We start from the raw sequence: 20,742 nt of genomic DNA on the forward strand, positions 1-20,742 counted from the left end.
ATGTAAATGGGGTATTGTTAGTGGTTTGTAGATGTTTTTTAGAGGGTTTCATGGCAGTTATAGAGTACTCCCGTTAGCTGCAATATTATCCAGCTCGTAGAATGCATTAAAAAAACAAAACGTGTTTTTGTCTCACATCGGGATTGTGAATCATAGGCAAAATTCCAAAAAGTGCACTTGGGTTAAGTACCTTAAAATGTGTGTGTGAGACATAATTAGGGCATAAGCCTGGATTGTTTTGCAAATGAACAATGGCAGAAGGGTTTTGGAAAGGGTGTGGGAATGGTAAGTGAGAAAATTGACATTTATGGGCAGATTTTCGACATTGACTGGAGTGTCCAGAACCGAATCTCAGCGAAAGGCGGATCTACAGTGCAAAGAAGACTCATAAAAGCTGCTGATAACTGCACATTCACATGTATCTGCTTGTTATTGGTGGCGATTAGTTCAGTGTCGGTGATGACCATTACCGTTGTTGTCATCTGGGATTATCATTGTTGTACATGATGATACCAACTCATCATCAACCCCCCTCTGATCCCATGTTCTCTCTTCTCTATCCTCTGTCTCTCTGTCTTGTTCTAACAGGTCGAGACAGGGAATTTTTCCTTGTCCGGAGTGTGGTTCAGTTGGTTCTCTTTAATGCATGAAGATCGTGTTTGTTGACATGCCCCATGTGTAAAGTGCCTTGAAATAACTTCTGTTATGAATTGTGTATCATCCATCCATTTTCTACTGCTTGTCCCTTTCAGGGTCGCGGGGGGTGCTGGAGCCTATCTCAGCTGCATTCGGGCGGAAGGCAGGGTACACCCTGGACAAGTCGCCACCTCATCGCAGGGCCAACACAGATAGACAGACAACATATCATAGAAATAAATTTGACTTGGCTTAAAGAATTCAGACTGGATGAGGAGCTGTAGCGTCAGTGTGTATAAAAAACAAAACAGTGTGTAAAACAAACAAAATGTCACACAAACACACACAACGAGGCTGTGTGAACAGGAAAGTGCTTTGTGCCTTCAGTTATTAGCAGCTGGATACCTGCCTTCCGCTCCTTCCACTTTGTGAAGAAGCTTATACAACTTCAGCAGTAACCAGGCTGTTGCCATGGTGACAAAGGACCAGTTTGTTAACCTCCACGTGTGGCCATTGCTATGTGAATGCCAAAGCCCAGCGGTTTAGAGATGCAGAGGCTGCTTTTACGGTGAAGGTTCTCAATCGCATCAATGGCTTCTAAAATTGGACCATTCGGCCGGGCCAGAAATAGAAAGATGGAAAGTTTATGTGAACTAAACTATAGATCTTATACTATATATACGCTATTCACAAAAGTTTGGTTTTTGGGTGAATTAAGCTAAAATGCATTAAAACTTTTACAGGTGAACTTAATTTGTTGTTTTCTAAACTTTTAAATTGTCTGACTATTGAATGTTTTTGCACTTGTTACACGACTTTCTGTTTTCTAATATTGTAACTGAACAGCAAAATTTACTGGCGACTACTCCAGTGTCTCTGTATCTCCTTTGCAACCTGCTGATGGCACTCTGTGATACTTTTAGTCAGTGTTTCTTCACTGGGGCCCATTGTTGGGCAGCGAGCACCCAATAAAGGGCTGGCAAAAATAAGGTTTCTCAGCTGTGGTCCGTATGGTAGTTGTTATTCATGTTTGCACCACTTGCGGCAGTAATGACAATATCAAACAAAAGAAGAAGTCTGGAGCTAAAGTCATAGTAGTCAAGTTTCTTAAGTGCAAAAATTATGACTAAATCTGTGAAGCTGTATTTTCCTTTGCACTTTATTTTAATGAAAGTTTAGTTAAGAAACACATTATAACTAATGTAGTTTATTTATTTTAGCACTACATACCTGTATGTTTGTCGTCAGTTGTTTATAAATCCCCTTTTAAGCATTATATTTGATTTGTACTTACTTTTTTGATCAGCCTGACCTAAGCTTAAAGTTAGTGTTAAATATAACATACTGTAAATACAAATCTTTGTCATTTACACCTGGTTTCAGATCATTTAACAATGTTTTAAACTGTAAGTACGTTAGATATAATTATTGAATATGATTAAAATCATTATATAAATACCGTGGTATTGCAGATTCGTAATTTTCATAATAATGCCGTGACGCATGACTTTTCAAACAAAAACCTGGTGAGTGTAGTTTTTTCTGGCACTTTAGCGGTTCTGACAATAAACTGCATCTCCCAGAATCCTCTGTGCAGCGCGGGCAGCAATGTGGGGGGTGTGGCGCGCCGTAAAGGCGAGAGAAATAGGAAGCACTAAGTGAAGTGTGTTCCACTTCGAAGTAGATGAGAGGAATTGTTTTTTTCAAAATCTATCAATAACTTTTTGATTTTTGTTGCTAACAAACAGACAAACAAATCCTGGCAAACACATAACATCTGTGGGGGAGATGATAAAGCATGCCACGCCAAATAAGACTCGGTCAAGGCGCACCGTGCCAAGGGGAAGCACCTGCTGCACATCGAAGCGACTTAATAAGCTACAGTCACCCGGAAAAGATGAAGCCAGAGAAGCTAAACTCAATTTGTGAGGTATTTACATTATTCAAAGTTAAAATGTGTGTTAATTCTTTTGACAAACTGCATTTTCCAAACTGATGTAAACTGTCCTGTAGAGCAGTGGTCCCCAACCTTTTTGTAGCTGCTGACCAGTCAACGCTTGAAAATTTGTCCCACGGACCGGTGGGGGGGGATTTAAAAAAAAACAAAACAATTTTTTTTTTTTTTTTTTACATAAATAAATACAATCATGTGTGCTTACGGACTGTATCCCTGCAGACTGTATTGATCTATATTGATATATAATGTATATATTGTGTTTTTAATGTTGATTTCATAAAAAAAAATTTAAAAAAAAAAAAATTTTTTTAATTTCTTGTGCGGCCCGGTACCAATCGGTCCGCGGACCGGTACCCGGTGGTTGGGGACCACTGCTGTAGAGGACACTGCTTCTCAGAAAGTAAAAGTTGGGAGACACAGTGGATGTTCCCGCACATGTCTTTGCACTTAAAACTACTTGTTCTTCTACTTGTCTTCTAGGATTACCGCCACGACAGGCACAAACCACCTTGTGGCCACAGCTCCAATCGGCTGCCTCGACAATAGAGGTACAGAACATGGTCCACTTTGACTCAATATCCAGCACCTCCCTCGTGATATGTTCAAAGTTCTTCCGGAGGTGGGAATTTAAACTCTCTGACAGGAGACTCTGCAGACCCTCGCAATGCGTTTGGGCCTGCCAGATCTGTTTGGCATCTGCCCCACCATCGGAGCCAACTCACCACCAGGTGGTGATCGGTAGAAAGCTCCGCCCCTCTCTTCACCCGAGTGTCCAAAACATAAGACAAATCCGATGACACAACTACAAAGTTGATCATGGAACTGCGGCCTAGGGTGTCGTGGTGCCAAGTGCACATATGGACACCCTTATGTTTGAACATGGTGTTTGTTATGGACAATCTGTGACGAGCACAAAAGTCCAATAACAAAACACCACTAGGGTTCAGATCCGGGTGGCCATTCTTACCAATCACGCCTCTCCAGGTTTCACTGTCGTTGCCAATAGGAGCGTTGAAGTCACTCAGCAGAACAAGGGAATCACCCGAGGGAGCACAGTGCTCCCTCAAGGGAATCCAAAAAAGGGTGGGTACTCTGAACTGCTGTTTGGTGCGTAAGCACAGACAACAGTCAGGACCCATCCACCCACCCGAAGGCGGAGGGAAGCTACCCTCTCGTCTACTGGGTTAAAGTCCAACGTGCAGGCTTTGAGCCGGGGAGCAACGAGAATTTCCACCTCAGCCCGTCGCTTCTCACTGCGTGCAATGCCAGATGTGAAGAGAGTCCAACCCCTCTCGAGAGAACTGGTTCCAGAGCCCTTGCTATGCGTCGAAGTGAGTCTGACTATATCTAGCCGTAACTTCTCCACCTTGCGCACCATCTCTGGCTCCTTCCCCCCAGCGAGATAACGTTCCACGTCCCAAGAGCTAGCTTATGTAGCCGAGGATCGGACCGCCAAGTGCCCTGCCTTCGGCTGCCGCCCAGCTCACATTGCAACCAACCTCTATGGCCCCTCCTATAGGTGGTGAGCCCATTGGAGGGGGGACCCACGTTGCCTCTTCGGGCTGTGCCCGGCCGGGCCCCGGCGCACGAGACGCTCGCCATTGTGCCCCATTGTGCTCCAGAGGGGAGCCTCGGTGACCCGCGTCCGGGTGAGGAAAATCTAAGTCTATGATTTTTATTTTCCATTAAGGTCTTTGAGCTGCTCTTTGTCTGATCCCTCAACTAGGACCTGTTTGTCTTGGGAGACCCTACCAGGGGGCATAAAAGCCCCCGAACAACATAGCTCCTAGGATCATTGGGACACTCCTCTACCACGATAAGGTGGCAGCTCAGAAAAGAGTAGCTTTCAGCAAAAAATAATAAATAGTACAAATAAGGGAACTTACAACTGTGTCACTATTATCATGTTATTGTCATTTGTGGTTACCAAATAAAACACCTACTATGTACATGAATAAAAGATTTTGGATTTACACTACCGTTCAAAAGTTTGGGTTCACCCAAACAATTTTGTGGAATAGCCTTCATTTCTAAGAACAAGAATAGACTGTCGAGTTTCAGATGGAAGTTCTCTTTTTCTGGCCATTTTGAGCGTTTAATTGACCCCACAAATGTGATGCTCCAGAAACTCAATCTGCTCAAAGGAAGGTCAGTTTTGTAGCTTCTGTAACGAGCTAAACGGTTTTCAGATGTGTGAACATGATTGCACAAGGGTTTTCTTATCATCAATTAGCCTTCTGAGCCAATGAGCAAACACATTGTACCATTAGAACACTGGAGTGATAGTTGCTGGAAATGGGCCTCTATACACCTATGTAGATATTGCACCAAAAACCAGACATTTGCAGCTAGAATAGTCATTTACCACATTAGTAATGTATAGAGTGTATTTCTTTAAAGTTAAGACTAGTTTAAAGTTATCTTCAATGAAAAGTACAGTGCTTTTCCTTCAAAAATAAGGACATTTCAATGTGACCCCAAACTTTTGAACGGTAGTGTATATTTGAAAAACAGTATGGACATGGACACTATTTTAGAATAATAATCTATATTGGATTGGTTTTAGCATACTTAATGCACAACATCTTTTCATTTTTCTGTATGCCGCTGTCAGAGAAAAAAGTTTGGACACGCCTTGCCACATCGTTTCTTTTAATTATACAGAAACAGATCCAATATATAATAACCGATAAGTGTTTTAATGTGATAAATAATACATTACCACATCTAAAGAGCCACAGTCTGTTGAAGAAATAAGAATAGTATTTTGTGCAGCAGAGGATAGAATTTGTGTATTAAAGCATTATGTTGCTCGATAAGTAGTAAAGTGAAGTTAATTATATTTATCTAGCATTTTTTATTTTTCTCTAGAGACCCAAAGAGCTTTGTGAAGCCCATTATCTACATGTTTTTCAAGCTACATTTAAACCATTGGGGGCAGCACTAGGAGCATTCACCGCTTCCTACACATCATAATGGTAGTGTGAAACAGTTTTGAGAATATTTTTCCAGATTTATTAAGAATGAAAAACTAAGAATATGGAAATCCCCTATGTGCTAAGCTTGCTTTAAAAAGACTGTAGGCTGTCACTGCTGCCAAGTAAGAAACTCAAGACAATTTTAAATAAGACTTTAAATAAAAAGAGGTCTTTAAAAGTTAACACATTGCAGGAAAGTATATCCTCCTGAGAACCAGCATGTTTTGGTCTTTATAAATAAATGATAAATGGGTTATACTTGTATAGCGCTTTTCTACCTTCAAGGTACTCAAAGCGCTTTGACAGTATTTCCACATTTACCCATTCACACACACATTCACACACTGGTGGCGGGAGCTGCCATGCAAGGCGCTAACCAGCAGCCATCAGAGGCAAAGGGTGAAGTGTCTTGCCCAAGGACACAACGGACGTGACTAGGAAGGTAGAAGGTGGGGATTGAACCCCAGTAACCAGCAACACTCCGATTGCTGGCACAGCCACTCTACCAACTTCGCCACGCCGTCCCCCGTCTTTGTTTTGGTCTATTACTTTGGACGGAGTTACAGATTTCGGGGACAAAATAGCAACAGACAAATGTCCACTGCAGAAGACGCTGGTTATCAAGAGGCGCATATATTTTGTTTTTTAAGTTCAAATGTGTTCAGTTCTAGCACCTCAAGCAGTGTCACGTTAAGGAAGTTTTTCAAAGCATGGTTAAATGATATTTGTTTTACAATAGACGTTAAGTTTTCCAAGTTGAATGGCCTGAAAGTTGTCTTTGATTTATATGAGTTCATGTGTGTTACCTCGTTGCTCAGGCATCAGAGGCTCTCGAGGCAACTCAGAGAGGAACACTCCGACATCATCCAGTGCCTTGGTCACAACAGGCTCTTTGGCTTGAACATCGCGTCTGAAGCCCTGCAACAAGACACACACACGTTTAATTAAACACTTAATCTATATTGTCAAATGGCTTTTCGAGGGGAAAACTGAAAGTGAAAGATGAAATCAGTCAGCAGAATCATTTCGTTCCTTTGCATAAAATGGGTTTTTAATTGAACCTGCGGTACGACACTTTCAATTTACTTGTGCTTTGATTTGCAACGTGAGGTCTGCCACTGATAATGGAACCCAAAAACATTATGATGAAAGTCTGGAGGGGTTTGAGAAAGAAACTTTTTCAGAAGCAATACACTTTATATAACTTGTTTAGTTATTGTACATTTATTATTTCTAACAAAATCAAGGCCTGCTTCATTGTTTTTTTCCATTCGCATTTTATTGTTCTTCAAAACAACTGCAAAATGGGACTTTGGCGTGTAAATAAGTCCGCCCACAAAACTGTGCATTCTAAAAAGACAGTCAGAAAGCAGCTTGAAGATGGTCTGTAAAACAAAATGTATGCAAAAGTTTGCCTGAAGAACCACCAATACATGTTATGTAGACCACAAAGAAGTGTTTTAATTGTAGAAAATCAATTATAATATGACCCCTTTGAATTTTCTATACAGTGTTCCCTCGATTATCCGGAGGGCTATATTCCAGACAAATTTTCGGGAAGTAGGGGGTAAATACTGCCTATGCCCTTGAAACACTTTATACGCTCTAAAACTTAAGGACATTTTAACATTAAAACATAAATGGATACTCAAACCTCAATTTACTCAATGGTCCAAATGGTACTTTAAAGGCCTACTGAAACCCACTACTACCGACCATGCAGTCTGATAGTTTATATATCAATGATGAAATCTTAACATTGCAACACATGCCAATACGGCCGGGTTAGATTAGTAAAGTGCAATTTTAAATTTTCCGCAAAATATTCTGCTGAAAACATCTCGGTATGATGACGTTTGCGCGTGACGTCACGGATTGTGCGGACACATTGGGACACCATTGTGGCCAGCTATTAAGTTGTCTGTTTTCATCGCAAAATTCCACAGTATTCTGGACATCTGTGTTGGTGAATCTTTTGCAATTTGTTTAATGAACAATGAAGACAGCAAAGAAGAAAGCTGTAGGTGGGATCAGTGTATTAGCGGCTGGCTGCAGCAACACAACCAGGAGGACTTTGAGTTGGATAGCAGACGCGCTACCGTGAGTACAGCTTTGGCTTCCAAACATTTGATCGCTTGCCCGTACGTGCGTGCCGCTATGTGCATGTCACGTACGTAACTTTGGGGAAATATATGTGCTGTATGAACTTTACGGAGGTGAACGGTACTTTGGGCTGTGGGATTGAGTGTTTTGTGCGGGTGTTTGATTTGTATTGGTGGGTTATATGGACGGGAGGGGGGAGGTGTTTGTTATGCGGATTAATTTGTGGCATATTAAATATAAGCCTGGTTGTGTTGTGGCTAATAGAGTATATATATGTCTTGTGTTTATTTACTGTTTTAGTCATTCCCTGCTGAATATCAGGTCCCACCCGCCTCTCACAGCATCTTCCCTATCTGAATCGCTTCCACTGCCCTCTAATCCTTCACTCTCACTTTCCTCATCCACTAATCTTTTATCCCCGCTCAAATGAATGGGGTAATCGTCGCTTTCTCGGTCCGAATTGCTCTCGCTGCTGGTGGCCATGATTGTAAACAATGTGCAGATGTGAGGAGCTCCACAACCTGTGACGTCACGCTACTTCCGGTACAGGCAAGGCTTTTTTATCAGCGACCAAAAGTTGCGAACTTTATCGTTGATGTTCTCTACTAAATCCTTTCAGCAAAAATATGGCAATATCGCGAAATGATCAAGTATGAAACATAGAATGGACCTGCTATCCCCGTTTAAATAAGAAAATCTAATTTCAGTAGGCCTTTAAAAACCGCAATGCACTGAGGCCTTATTAGGTGAACCGCAGAATGGCGAGGGAACACAGAGCAAAATGTTGTTTTTTCTCAAGTTAAATTTGCTGGCTCCAAATCAGCCCTTCAGTCATCCATCAGATCAGAGTTGGAATTGGTGGACAAACGATATGTCCAAATTTGTCTTATTTCCAACAGAAATATGTTGACATGCCCAAAGAAGATTATGTCTCTCTATTGTCCATCATTGCACTGATCGACTCTTTATGCCACAAGGACCAACCGACGCAATAGACACAAAAACAGCGACCACAAACAGTTTCAGGCTTGGTATATCACATTACTTCTCTTCCTCCAAGTATTGTGGGATGCACCAATTGAAACACAATCTATGTCTTCTTACCCTGTGGGTGTCCAACTGGGTCTGGACAGAAGGGACGTCGCCCCCTACAGGCGGCTCCTGCTCAAGCTGCTGAGATTTCATCCTCAGCCAGTTCAGCAGCTCCTGCAGCGACATGTGGAGCCTCTTCCAGGGTGCCATTTCTGAGTCCAAGTAAGCCCTTTGAACCCAAACAGACATTTAGTATATTCCTTTACCAAATGAACACATCAAAAAACATATTTTATTAGGGACCGAGTCCCTTTGGGACAGAGGACCCTATTGTATTTCTAGCGTTTTATTATTATACCGCCGCCTCTTTGAGCTGTAATTTGACCCCTTAACATGCTTCAAAACTCACCAAATTGGACATACACATCAGGACTGGCGAAAATTGCGATTTAATCAAAAAAACAAACCCCAAAACTCAAAATTGCGCTCTAGCGCCCCCTAGGAAGAAAACACAGACAAAACTGCCTGTAACTCCCAGCAGGAATGTCATAGAGACATGAAACAAAAACCTCTATGTAGGTCTCACTTAGACCTATATTTCATACACTGACAACCCCCAGCAAAAATCAACAGTAAGTTTGCAATTCCCCCTCCAAAACAAAAGTTGTGTAAAAACAGTTACCTTTTTTCAAACATTATCTCCTCTGAGCGCGTTTGTTGTGTCGACTTCAAATTAGCACAGGAGAGAGATTGAACCCTTCTGATTAAAAGTTGATGAAAGAGTTTTAAATACTGCTCCGGTTTGGATTTTATGAGCCCTCAAATTCGGTCCCGTCCATCGCTGTTTGCAGCTTTAATTCATGTTGTATTTCCCCACCTCATGCTAAGAGTCTTGCTGCGCAGATCATTCCAGCGCTGGTTCATGTTGTTCAGACGTCTGTGGAGGAGTGCAGCATCTTCTGAGTCCCCCATTGATGTTAGAATTCTCTGGCCGTGGTCATCCAAGGAATGATACAGCTCTGTGTGGCCGTCCACCTCCTTTTCCAGGTCCTGATAACACACAGACAGGAAGAAAGCGATGAGGGCAGCTATCTTGAACGGGTTTGTGGTGAAAATGAAATGTTGTAGTACTTGTGCAATGACAATAAAGAGCATACCATACTATTTTTGACAGCTGACAGTTCAGCCTCCATTAGCATGAGGCGTTTTCATACACTTGTCCCTACTTTTCTCTGTTCTTAATGCTCTATATTAGCGATATACTGTTTTAGTTGTGTAGAACAACCACGTATCTAATACCTAGTACTTAACAATACTGTATGTGTACTATGGGCTTGATCTACTAAAGTACAAATAAGTTCTAATTAGCTTGCGCAAAGTAAAAAGATACAAATACTGTTAGTGGCCGTGTTATGGGTGATTTACTAAGACCGTATGCGCAATTTATAAGTGCAAAGGTAGTGCAGACAGTCCTATTTAAATGAGGTTTCGTGTGTATAACGGCTGTCACCATGGAGACACTCCACATTCAGGACATCATATGCTCCAATGATCCAAGGTGTCGTTTCGTTATGTTGTGGAATATGCAGCACACACATTTAATATGAAACAATTTTTCTGGGCGCCAAAGGTACGCTCTGTGAGGCGCTAGTTTTGTGGTAAAGCATCTGGATTTAATCTAGATGCAAGAAAATACAGACTGTATTGCCAGATATGTTTTCATACAGGAGATATATTAATATTACATCCACTATATGAAAAAAAAAAAATCCAACACACAAGCAGACACCAAAAAAAACCATCTATTTAATTTGTTTTAATCAGCCCCTTAAGTCATCTAGCAGCTATAAAATCACAAAATGATATCATCTAATATTTTTCTTTTTAAGAGTCCAAATATGTTGACACGCACACAGATGGAGGATTCCTACTCCATCTTTGCAGTAATCGCATCCTTTCTCATCGCCATTTGTGTGTAACTCTCTTGACAGTTTGCGCGTACTTTCTAGACGCAAGCGTTAAATGTTATATTTGCATCTCCTCCTCCCAGTATCATGGGTGTTCTGATAATCAGCATATAGGCAAAGCAACTTTATTTGTATAGCACTTTTCATACACAAGGCAGACTCAAAGTGCTTCGCAGACAACAAAGTGAAATGAAAGAAAATAAAAGCAAAATTAAAATGCAGACAATAAAAATAAAAACAGTGCGGACGTTAAAAGATTAAAAAGATTTAGCTGAAAGCTAAGGTGAACATAAAAGTTTTCAGTCTAGTTTTAAAAGTAGTCAGAGTTGGGGAAAGTCTGACATATTCAGGAAGTTTATTCCAGCTATTTGTTGCATAGTGACTGAATGATGCTCTCCCTTGATTTGAGTTTACTCTGGGAACCGCTAACAGATTGGTCTCAAAGATCTTAGTGATCTAGAAAGCTTATATAGTGGGAGCATATCAGTGATATACTTTGGCCCTAGACCATGTAGTGATTTATATGTGAGCAGGAGGATTTTAAAATAAGTATATTCTCACTAATAACAAGTGCACTTTTCTTGGTAGAAAAAACAAATATGAGACCTTTTTTCTCAATATGTTGAAAAATGTTCTTAAATAAAGTAAATGCTAGTGCCATCATTATTATAATGATATGTGCTCTGCATTACATTTCTTGAAACCAGAAAACTTATACAACCGCTTGTTACTCTCGGGGTCTCCTAGCCGCTCAGGCAAATCATATTGTCTAAAAATGCATTTTTCCATCGATAACATGACATCATCGCGCCAAGTGCGTGCTCTTTCAGTCATTAGTGCGCATGGAATATACATATATATATATATATATATATATATATATATATATATATATATATATATATATATATATATATATATATATATATATATATACATATATATATATATATATATATATATATATATATATATATATATATATATATATATATATATATATATATATATATATATATATATATATATATATATATATATGTATATATATATATACAGTGTATATTTGTGCATGAACTATTTCTGTCCAAAATGTTTTCAAATGTCACATGTTAAATGTTTAAATATTAACTGTCAGTTTGCTGTACTGTGCCAACTGTACTACTATATGAGTACGTATTTTCTAAGTCCATTTGGCTGTCATCTGTTTTGATTATGAGACACAATTGTGTCAAAGTCATGATTTTTTATTTCATGCTTGAAATAAGACATTTTTACTTTGAAAAAGTAGTTTTACACTTGTGAGTGTTGATGACACAGCTTTGCAACACTTGATATTCTAGTTTCAAGCATGTTTTACTCAATATAGGTCATCAAATCTCAGCAACAAGCTGTAGTATCTTACTGAGATCATTTAGGACCAAAACACTTAAAACAAGTAAAACACTAACATAAAATCTGCTTAGTGAGAAGAATTATCTTATCAGACAGAAAATAAGCAAATATCACCCTTATTTGAGATATTTCATCTTACTTAGATTTCAGTTTTTGCAGTGTAGGTGTTCGACATGGTGTATGTGTGGCGATTTGTGCAAACGGAGATTTACTATCGAAAGTAAGAACTAAAAAAAAAAGTAGGGCAAGAATTATGGCTAGGGCAGTTTGTGGGGCACTTGTTGCGATGTCTCTACCGAGGAGAGTGTAGGTGAGGAGTTGTGCGAGGAGCGGTGGGACATTGACGTAATTCCCCCTATATTTTAATCACTTTCAAAAAATGTTTTTTTTGCCACCGACTTTTTTCTGCTCTTTCTTTTTGGCAAATAATTGTGATGTTTGTCACCTTTTCTTTAACGGATATGTCCGATGAATGTGACCTATACGCTCAGACTGCAGTCGCATAGGATACATAACTGACTTATGTCCGCGTACGAAAGAGGCCCGGGTCTGATTTAGAAAAAATCTCAATTGTACTGTTCACATTTGTATGAAAAAAATCAGACACATGATGTATGTGCAAGGAACAGTTGAATTAAACGGCAGAGTGAACATAACCTTAAGTCTTTTGAGTGCTAGTATGTTCACACTGAGAAGTACAGCAAAATGAAGTGCACTGTTAGTCAATGGATGTTGCACTTAGAACTCAAAATGGTGAGTGTGCAGTGCTGGACACTCAGTACTCTCAAATGTCACTATCTTGGCTAAGTCGCTAAATGCTACGTGTAAGTACAGAAGTGAGTCAATTGAGACAGCCCAAGACTTTCAAGAACTTTTAGATGGAACTGACGATCATATTACGTAACTTTTGAATTACATTACAAACAAAAACTACACACTAATCTCAGACATGTCACATCAATATTGACAGAATTTGCCAAATACACAAATTCAGGACTTTAATACTTTAATGCAGTCCCCACAAATAGGCCGCAACAGTATATACCTGTTTAAATTAGTGAAAATATATTAATTTAAACTTGTGCACCAAAATCTTGTTTTTAAAAGTCTTAGAAAATTGCATAATCATTCCAGTTCTGACAAATAATATCCTATGACGACTGCAAGCAAACTATACGTTTTTAATCACAGCGAAAGATGGGGTCTTACTCCAAAGAAAAGCAAGCAGCTGGTAGTAGAAACATGCAGCAAAGGATGAAGAACGTATAAATGTAAGCAACAAAAAAATAGTTTTATTGTCTTTGCCAACCTGGACCTGGTAGACCTTTCTTCGCAGCATCCTGAAAATAAAGTCAAGAGGCCTGCATGTAAACAGGAACAAGCTGCACCATCTTTTGTGTCTTGTCGTTCCAGAAGATTAGCTACCAATGTGAAACAATGCCGTCCATTGAGACGTACGTGTGTGTGTGTGTGTGTGTGTGTGAATGTGTATGATGTGTGTGTGAGAGAGAAAGATGTGGACAGGAAGTGAAAGAGAGACGAAGACATAATCAGGGAGATGGAGAGCCAAAATAGGATGACGCGGGAACTTGAAAGGATGCCTTCAACTACTAGCGGACTGATTTTCCAATTAAATGTTATCTGCCTGGAGTGCTGAAGCATGCGTCCGTGTGTGCGTGTGTACTCCCAAGATACAAGACCGTGGTGCAATCCACTATTCTAATTGGGCACAGAAGGCTTTCTCAGCAGTGCATACAATTGTGACAAGAATACTTTTAAAACATCATCTAATAAATACGTTACAAAGCATGTGATTTTGTCGTCGGATTGTGAAGTTCTACCAGAATGTGGGTGTGTGGGGCAGATGGCTGAGGGTCATAGGTCAAAATATGTTCTTTGGCGGAACAGAGGCTTCGTTTTAACACCCACATTGCAGTGGGTTCTTCCTTCTTTGCATTGGATCCGCAAGCCTCCAATCAGATCTCACCATGGTGCCACGTCAGCATTCCTGTCATGCCAGGGGGGCAAGTCAAGACTTGGAGATGGAACCAAATCATGAATGTTTTTTGGAGCTCACTCCAAAAACTTGACATGTTTGACCTAAACCTGCAGTCGGTTGTCAAACTATTAATTGTCAGTTGATTGGCTTATTTAAAATGGGTCAGCAATGACTTTTGTCAGTCCTAATACTTATTGATATGGTATTGGTATGATCGACTTAGCCTTTTCTTGGTTCAACTCCTATCTTACTGACAGGATGTCAAATACCTTGGAGTATGTTAAGGTAACGTGCGGAGTTCCACAGGGTTCGGTTCTTGGCCCTGCACTCTTCAGCATCTACATGCTGCCGCTAGGTGACATCCTACGCAAATACAGTGTTAGCGCTCACTGTTATGCTGATGACACCCAACTCTACATGCCCCGAAAGCTGACGAACACGCCAAATTGTAGTCACCTGGAGGCGTGTCTGAATGAAATTAAACAATGGATGTCCAGCAACTTTTTGCATCTTAACCCTAAGAAAAAGGAAATGCTGATTATTGGTCCTGCTAGACACCGACACTTATTTAATAATACCACCTTAACATTTGACAACCAAACAACTATACAATGCGACTCGATAAAGAATCTCGGTATTATGGTGGTAGTAGTATTATGCTCTGGGCCTGTTTTGCTGCCGATGGAACTGGTGCTTTAAATGGGACAATGAAAAAGGAGGATTACCTCCAAATTCTTCAGGACAACATAAAATCATCAGTTGGGTCTTGGGCGCAGTTGGGTGTTCCAACAGGACAATGACCCCAAACACACGTCAAAAGTGTTAAAGGAATGGCTAAATCAGGCTAGAATTAAGGTTTTAGAATGGCCTTCCCAAAGTCCTGACTTACACGTGTGGACAATGCTGAAGAAACAAGTCCATGTCAGAAAACCAACAAATTTAGCTGAACTGCACCAATTTTGTCAAGAGGAGTGGTCAAAAATTCAACCAAAAGCTTGCCAGAAGATTGTGGATGGCTACCAAAAGCGCCTTGTTGCAGTGAAACTTGCCAAGGGACATGTAACCAAATATTAACATTGCTGTATGTATACTTTTGACCCAGCAGATTTGGTCACATTTTCAGTAGACCCATAATAAATTCATAAAAGAACCAGACTTCATGAATGTTTTTTGTGACAAACAAGTATGTGCTCCAATCACTCTGTCACAAAAAAATAAGAGTTGTACAAAGTATTGGAAATTCAAGACAGCCATGACATTATGTTCTTTACAAGTGTATGTGAACTTTTGATCGTGCCTGTATATGTATATATATATATATATATATATATATATGTATATATATATATATGTATATATATATATATATATATATATATATATATATATATATATATATATATATATATATATATATATATATATACATATAGCCTGTCCCCCGGCCACATTTTTTTCACCCCAATGCGGACCCCGGGTCAAAAAGTTTGGGGAGCCTTGTTTCTGGAGTAGCGACTTGTCCAGGGCGTACCCTGCCTTCCGCCTGAGTGCAGCTGGATCGGCTGCAGCTCCGCTACGACATCAAGAGAGACACGCGGTAGGAAATAATATATTTATGGATTGAGGATTTCTAAAGTAGCTTTTCAGTTTACCTGTACAGGTGATTTCTGCTGTGCTGAAAACGCTCAAGAAGAAAGTGCCGCACTTTGCTTTGCAGAACGCTGACTCTTTTACCTCTGCCAAAGAGGTTATGTTTTTGCCAGGGTTTGTTTGTGTGTTTGTTAGCAACATAACTCAAACAGTTATAGACAGATTTTGATGACATTGTCAGAAATTGTTAAAAAAAAACAATTCCTCTTATCTGCTAAGAACATTTCACTTCCTGCTTACGCCATTACCCGGCCCACCTTGCCGGTCCCACGTTGCACAGAGGAGTATGGGAGATGGAGGTTATTTTCAGAGCCGGCCAACGCTACAGCGCCAGAAAAAACTACAATCACCAAGTTTTCGTTTAATACCCTCAAATATCACATCATTATTGTGAAGACTTGGAAACCACAATAACGCGGTATCTACTATACCGTTACATCCCTACTGTACATACATTAGATTGACTTCTTACCCAAGTTCCATTAAAAATTGGTCATCAGTTAACTTTCTCATCCACCTGTTCTGTTGCCTGTGTATATAAGATGTGCGTTTTCTATGAACCACCATCTGTTACTCTGTGCTGTCTAAGGATTGACCACAAGCTCATACATAAAGCTGTCTGGTACAGTTCCCCATTATTGTGTGTCAGTGTCTATATTGCCATACTGTCAGAATTAAAGGTTCTGCCTGTCCTTTACTCAGGATGAATAAAAACAAGTGACATGTCCCACCTTCCATTGGGCCAGAAGATTCCGGGCTCCCTCTGGCTGCTCCAGTCTCTCCTTGTTGGTGGCGTCCATCAAAACATTACATGTCGTCTCGGCCTCTGTCAGCCAGTTGAGGAACTTATCGAGGTCGAGGTAGAACTGCTGCAGCAGCTTCAGGGCTGCTTCTAGAGCTGCCTCTCTGTCTGAAACACTGGATCAGACACATACATCAACATTTAAAGATGCTATGATTTTCTTTTAAACAGTATAATACATAATCATTTTACCCTGGAAAATAAAACAAAAATGGACTGTTTATCCCTGAGTTACACCACCTGTATATACTTTTTATCTAAAGTTGTGCACTTGCAGTTCAAAGGCAACATAAAGTAGTTCAGTACTACCTCAGGTTTTCATACATCCCACTTTTTGTATAATTACATTTTCGTCAAAAATGTTAACCAAAATTTTGCTCGAGTTTTCTTATTCCATCTCGGTTATTGTACATTGCTAACATACCTGTTCATTTACCTGCGTTATGTACCCAAACAAAGAATACCTCATGATTATGTACTTCTTTTGATTTGGACTGCAAAATAATTTGTCATGGGGCCAAAGAAAGTCAGCTCATTGATAAAAAGGTGAGAAACAATATTGAATTCAAGAAAGAACCGTAGCAAAAGTACGAAAGTGACATATGCGTGTGTTGCTTCTCCATACGCGCATTGCTATCTTCCCCAACAACAATGTTTATTTATTCATCATTTATATGTATTTCGATTTTTTTTGCACGTAAAACTATAATCATTCTTTTATCGCTGTTTGTTTATTTTTATGGGTGTCTGCAAATGATTAATTTGATTTACATCACTTCTAATGGGAAAAAGTGCTTCAGTTTTTATCCAATTTGGTTTCCTTCTGACATTTTGGAACGGATTACTAACAAAAACCGAGGTAACAATGAATTTCAGCTCTTTTTTTATACAGCATGCCTGGCATCAGGATTGCTGTTGTTGAGGTAAGTAATTTCAGTCTCCTTGTTCTCACCTTTCACCCCGCCACTATTTGGTAGCAGGTGGACACAGTGCTCTACACCAACGTATTTCAAACTTTCTTCGAGAGGAAGAGCCTCACAGGCTTTACAACAAGAATGCTCAAAATGCGAAAGGATATTGTACAAACCCCGTTTCCATATGAGTTGGGAAATTGTGTTAAATGTAAATATAAACGGAATACAATGATTTGCAAATCCTTTTTAACCCATATTCATTTGAATATGCTACAAAGACAACATATTTGATGTTCAAACTGATAAACATTTTTTTTTTGCAAATAATCATTAACTTTAGAATTTGATGCCAGCAACACGTGACAAAGAAGTTGGGAAAGGTGGCAATAAATACTGATAAAGTTGAGGAATGCTCATCAAACACTTATTTGGAACATCCCACAGGTGTGCAGGCTAATTGGGAACAGGTGGGTGCCATGATTGGGTATAAAAGTAGATTCCATGAAATGCTCAGTCATTCACAAACAAGGATGGGGCGAGGGTCACCACTTTGTCAACAAATGCGTGAGCAAATTGTTGAACAGTTTAAGAAAAATCTTTCTCAACCAGCTATTGCAAGGAATTTAGGGATTTCACCATCTACGGTCTGTAATATCATCAAAGGGTTCAGAGAATCTGGAGAAATCACTGCACGTAAGCAGCTAAGCCCGTGACCTTCGATCCCTCAGGCTGTACTGCATCAACAAGTGACATCAGTGTGTAAAGGATATCATCACATGGGCTCAGGAACACTTCAGAAACCCACTGTCAGTAACTACAGTTGGTCGCTACATCTGTAAGTGTAAGTTAAAACTCTCCTATGCAAGGCGAAAACCGTTTATCAACAACACCCAGAAACGCCGTCGGCTTCGCTGGGCCTGAGCTCATCTAAGATGGACTGATACAAATTGGAAAAGTGTTCTGTGGTCTGACGAGTCCACATTTCAAATTGTTTTTGGAAACTGTGGACGTCGTGTCCTCCGGACCAAAGAGGAAAAGAACCATCCGGATTGTTATAGGCGCAAAGTTGAAAAGCCAGCATCTGTGATGGTATGGGGGTGTATTAGTGCCCAAGACATGGGTAACTTACACATCTGTGAAGGCGCCATTAATGCTGAAAGGTACATACAGGTTTTGGAGCAACATATGTTGCCATCCAAGCAACGTTACCATGGACGCCCCTGCTTATTTCAGCAAGACAATGCCAAGCCACGTGTTACATCAACGTGGCTTCATAGTAAAAGAGTGCGGGTACTAGACTGGCCTGCCTGTAGTCCAGACCTGTCTCCCATTGAAAATGTGTGGCGCATTATGAAGCCTAAAATACCACAACGGAGACCCCCGGACTGTTGAACAACTTAAGCTGTACATCAAGCAAGAATGGGAAAGAATTCCATCTGAGAAGCTTCAAAAATGTGTCTCCTCAGTTCCCAAACGTTTACTTAGTGTTGTTAAAAGGAAAGGCCATGTAACACAATGGTGAACATGCCCTTTCCCAACTACTTTGGCACGTGTTGCAGCCATGAAATTCTAAGTTAATTATTATTTGCAGAAAAAAAAAATAAAGTTTATGAGTTTGAACATCATATATCTTGTCTTTGTAGTGCATTCAATTGAATATGGGTTGAAAATGATTTGCAAATCATTGTATTCTGTTTATATTTACATCTAACACAATTTCCCAACTCATATGGAAACGGGGTTTGTATATGGGTGTAACGGTACACGTACAGTAAATACAGTAATGACATTTTTTTGGTACGGAAAATTTGGTTTGATACAGAGACGTACTGATTTCCCATTTACTTTAATTTTTCACTGGAAAAAGCCCAGACATTATGAAGCCACTAGTCATTGATGCCCTTTGTCAACATTCATTTCCAATCTGTACAGTTTAATATGTAACATGGTGTAAAAACAAAAAGACAACAAAAAAGCGCATACCGCTTGTTGACGTGTGTCCAGACGGCCACCATGTTGTCGTTAACCTGGGTCACCTTATGTGTGTCGTCATTGGCATAACGTGTCAGCAGTTTGTCAGCTAAAGTATTGGTTTCATCCACTTGACCCTGCCACTGTCGAATGTCGCTGGCGAAGTGCTGCATGGCAAGAAAAAGATGATCAACGGAAGAAAAGAACAAAAGTAAATGATACAAATGGAAGTGATTGAGCTTTTGCACTCAGCAGACCTTAAGTTCAGCGTTCTGTCTTGTGAGATCATCCACCGTGTAGGTGACCTCCTGCCAGGACTCCAGTCTCTCGCTGGCCTGCTTGATGAGAATGTCCACCCTCTGCTTGGAGTCCAGCCACTCGCTGGAGTCCTGCAGCATAGTGTGTAGATGCTTGCTTCTGGACAAGAGTTTGGCCTGAGAGTCCTCCCAGTGGATCTGAAGCCGGTCCACTAAAACATGCATTGGAAGCCACTGAATATTTTTAACAACCCGTCTATGTGGACCAACTCATCATGTTCTTATTACTAAAAAGGGCCCCCTTCCATCAACGTCAACATGTGATTGACTGTTTTTGCTGACCCAAAAGGTGTCATTGATATGAAAAATGGGTCCATTTATGTTGACATATGTTGTAGTTAGGCATGGACCCGTTTTAAGGTTTAAAAAGGTGGTGGTTTCAAAACCACTACAAAAGCGGAAGTTGAACATTTTTAGGTTGCATGCTGCTGCAGTGGCTGCAACTGCCTACTTTTTATGGGGTATGCAAACACATCACAGGTGCCCCCTGAATCCCCCACCCACGCTAGCTGTTAGCCTAGCAGCTGGCTTAACACAGCCAATCAACGTCGGGGCAAATTTATTTATTTGGTCTTCTACCCCAAAAGAGACTGCACAGTTACAGCTACAGTGTGCAACTACACACCTCAAAGTAACTATCAGTGAACCAGTTTTGCCAATCCTTAGTTCATTGCCATAAGTAATACAGTAAAATGTGTAGGTAGTTACAGTACACATTGTGATGGTCTAGAGCAGAGGTCCCCAAACTTTTTGACTCAGGGGCCGCATTGGGTTAAAAAAATGTGGCCGGGGGCCGGGCTGTATATATATATAGATAAATTCAGAGCGCGATGATGTCACGTTATTGTTGGGAAAATGCATTTTTAGACAGGACAGATTTAAAAAAAAATAAAAAAATGTAAAACTTTTTTTTTTTTAAACTTGGGACTTCCCACGGGCTGGATTTTGGACGCTGGCGGGCCATATCCGTTTGGGGACCCCTGGTCTAGAGGTTAGTGTTTTGATTAACAGTCCCAAGGTT

The 20,742-nt window shown here is 40.2% G+C and overlaps 1 protein-coding gene across 7 annotated transcripts in view; it reads right to left on the bottom strand.

Annotated features, from left to right (window-relative positions):
- Positions 1-20,742, bottom strand: part of dmd (dystrophin) — a 565,648-nt gene that overhangs the window by 134,123 nt on the left and 410,783 nt on the right. For all 7 annotated transcript variants that reach the window (XM_062054060.1, XM_062054059.1, XM_062054057.1 and 4 more), the window contains 6 exons: positions 19,662-19,873; positions 19,417-19,571; positions 16,449-16,635; positions 9,584-9,756; positions 8,779-8,935; positions 6,378-6,489 (listed from right to left, as the gene is read on the bottom strand). In XM_062054060.1, coding sequence (XP_061910044.1) covers positions 6,378-6,489; positions 8,779-8,935; positions 9,584-9,756; positions 16,449-16,635; positions 19,417-19,571; positions 19,662-19,873 — 996 coding nt within the window. The remainder of the gene's footprint in view (positions 1-6,377; positions 6,490-8,778; positions 8,936-9,583; positions 9,757-16,448; positions 16,636-19,416; positions 19,572-19,661; positions 19,874-20,742) is intronic.

Source organism: Entelurus aequoreus, linkage group LG07, assembly GCF_033978785.1.
Source record: "Entelurus aequoreus isolate RoL-2023_Sb linkage group LG07, RoL_Eaeq_v1.1, whole genome shotgun sequence".
Classification (NCBI taxonomy): Eukaryota; Metazoa; Chordata; class Actinopteri; order Syngnathiformes; family Syngnathidae; genus Entelurus; species Entelurus aequoreus.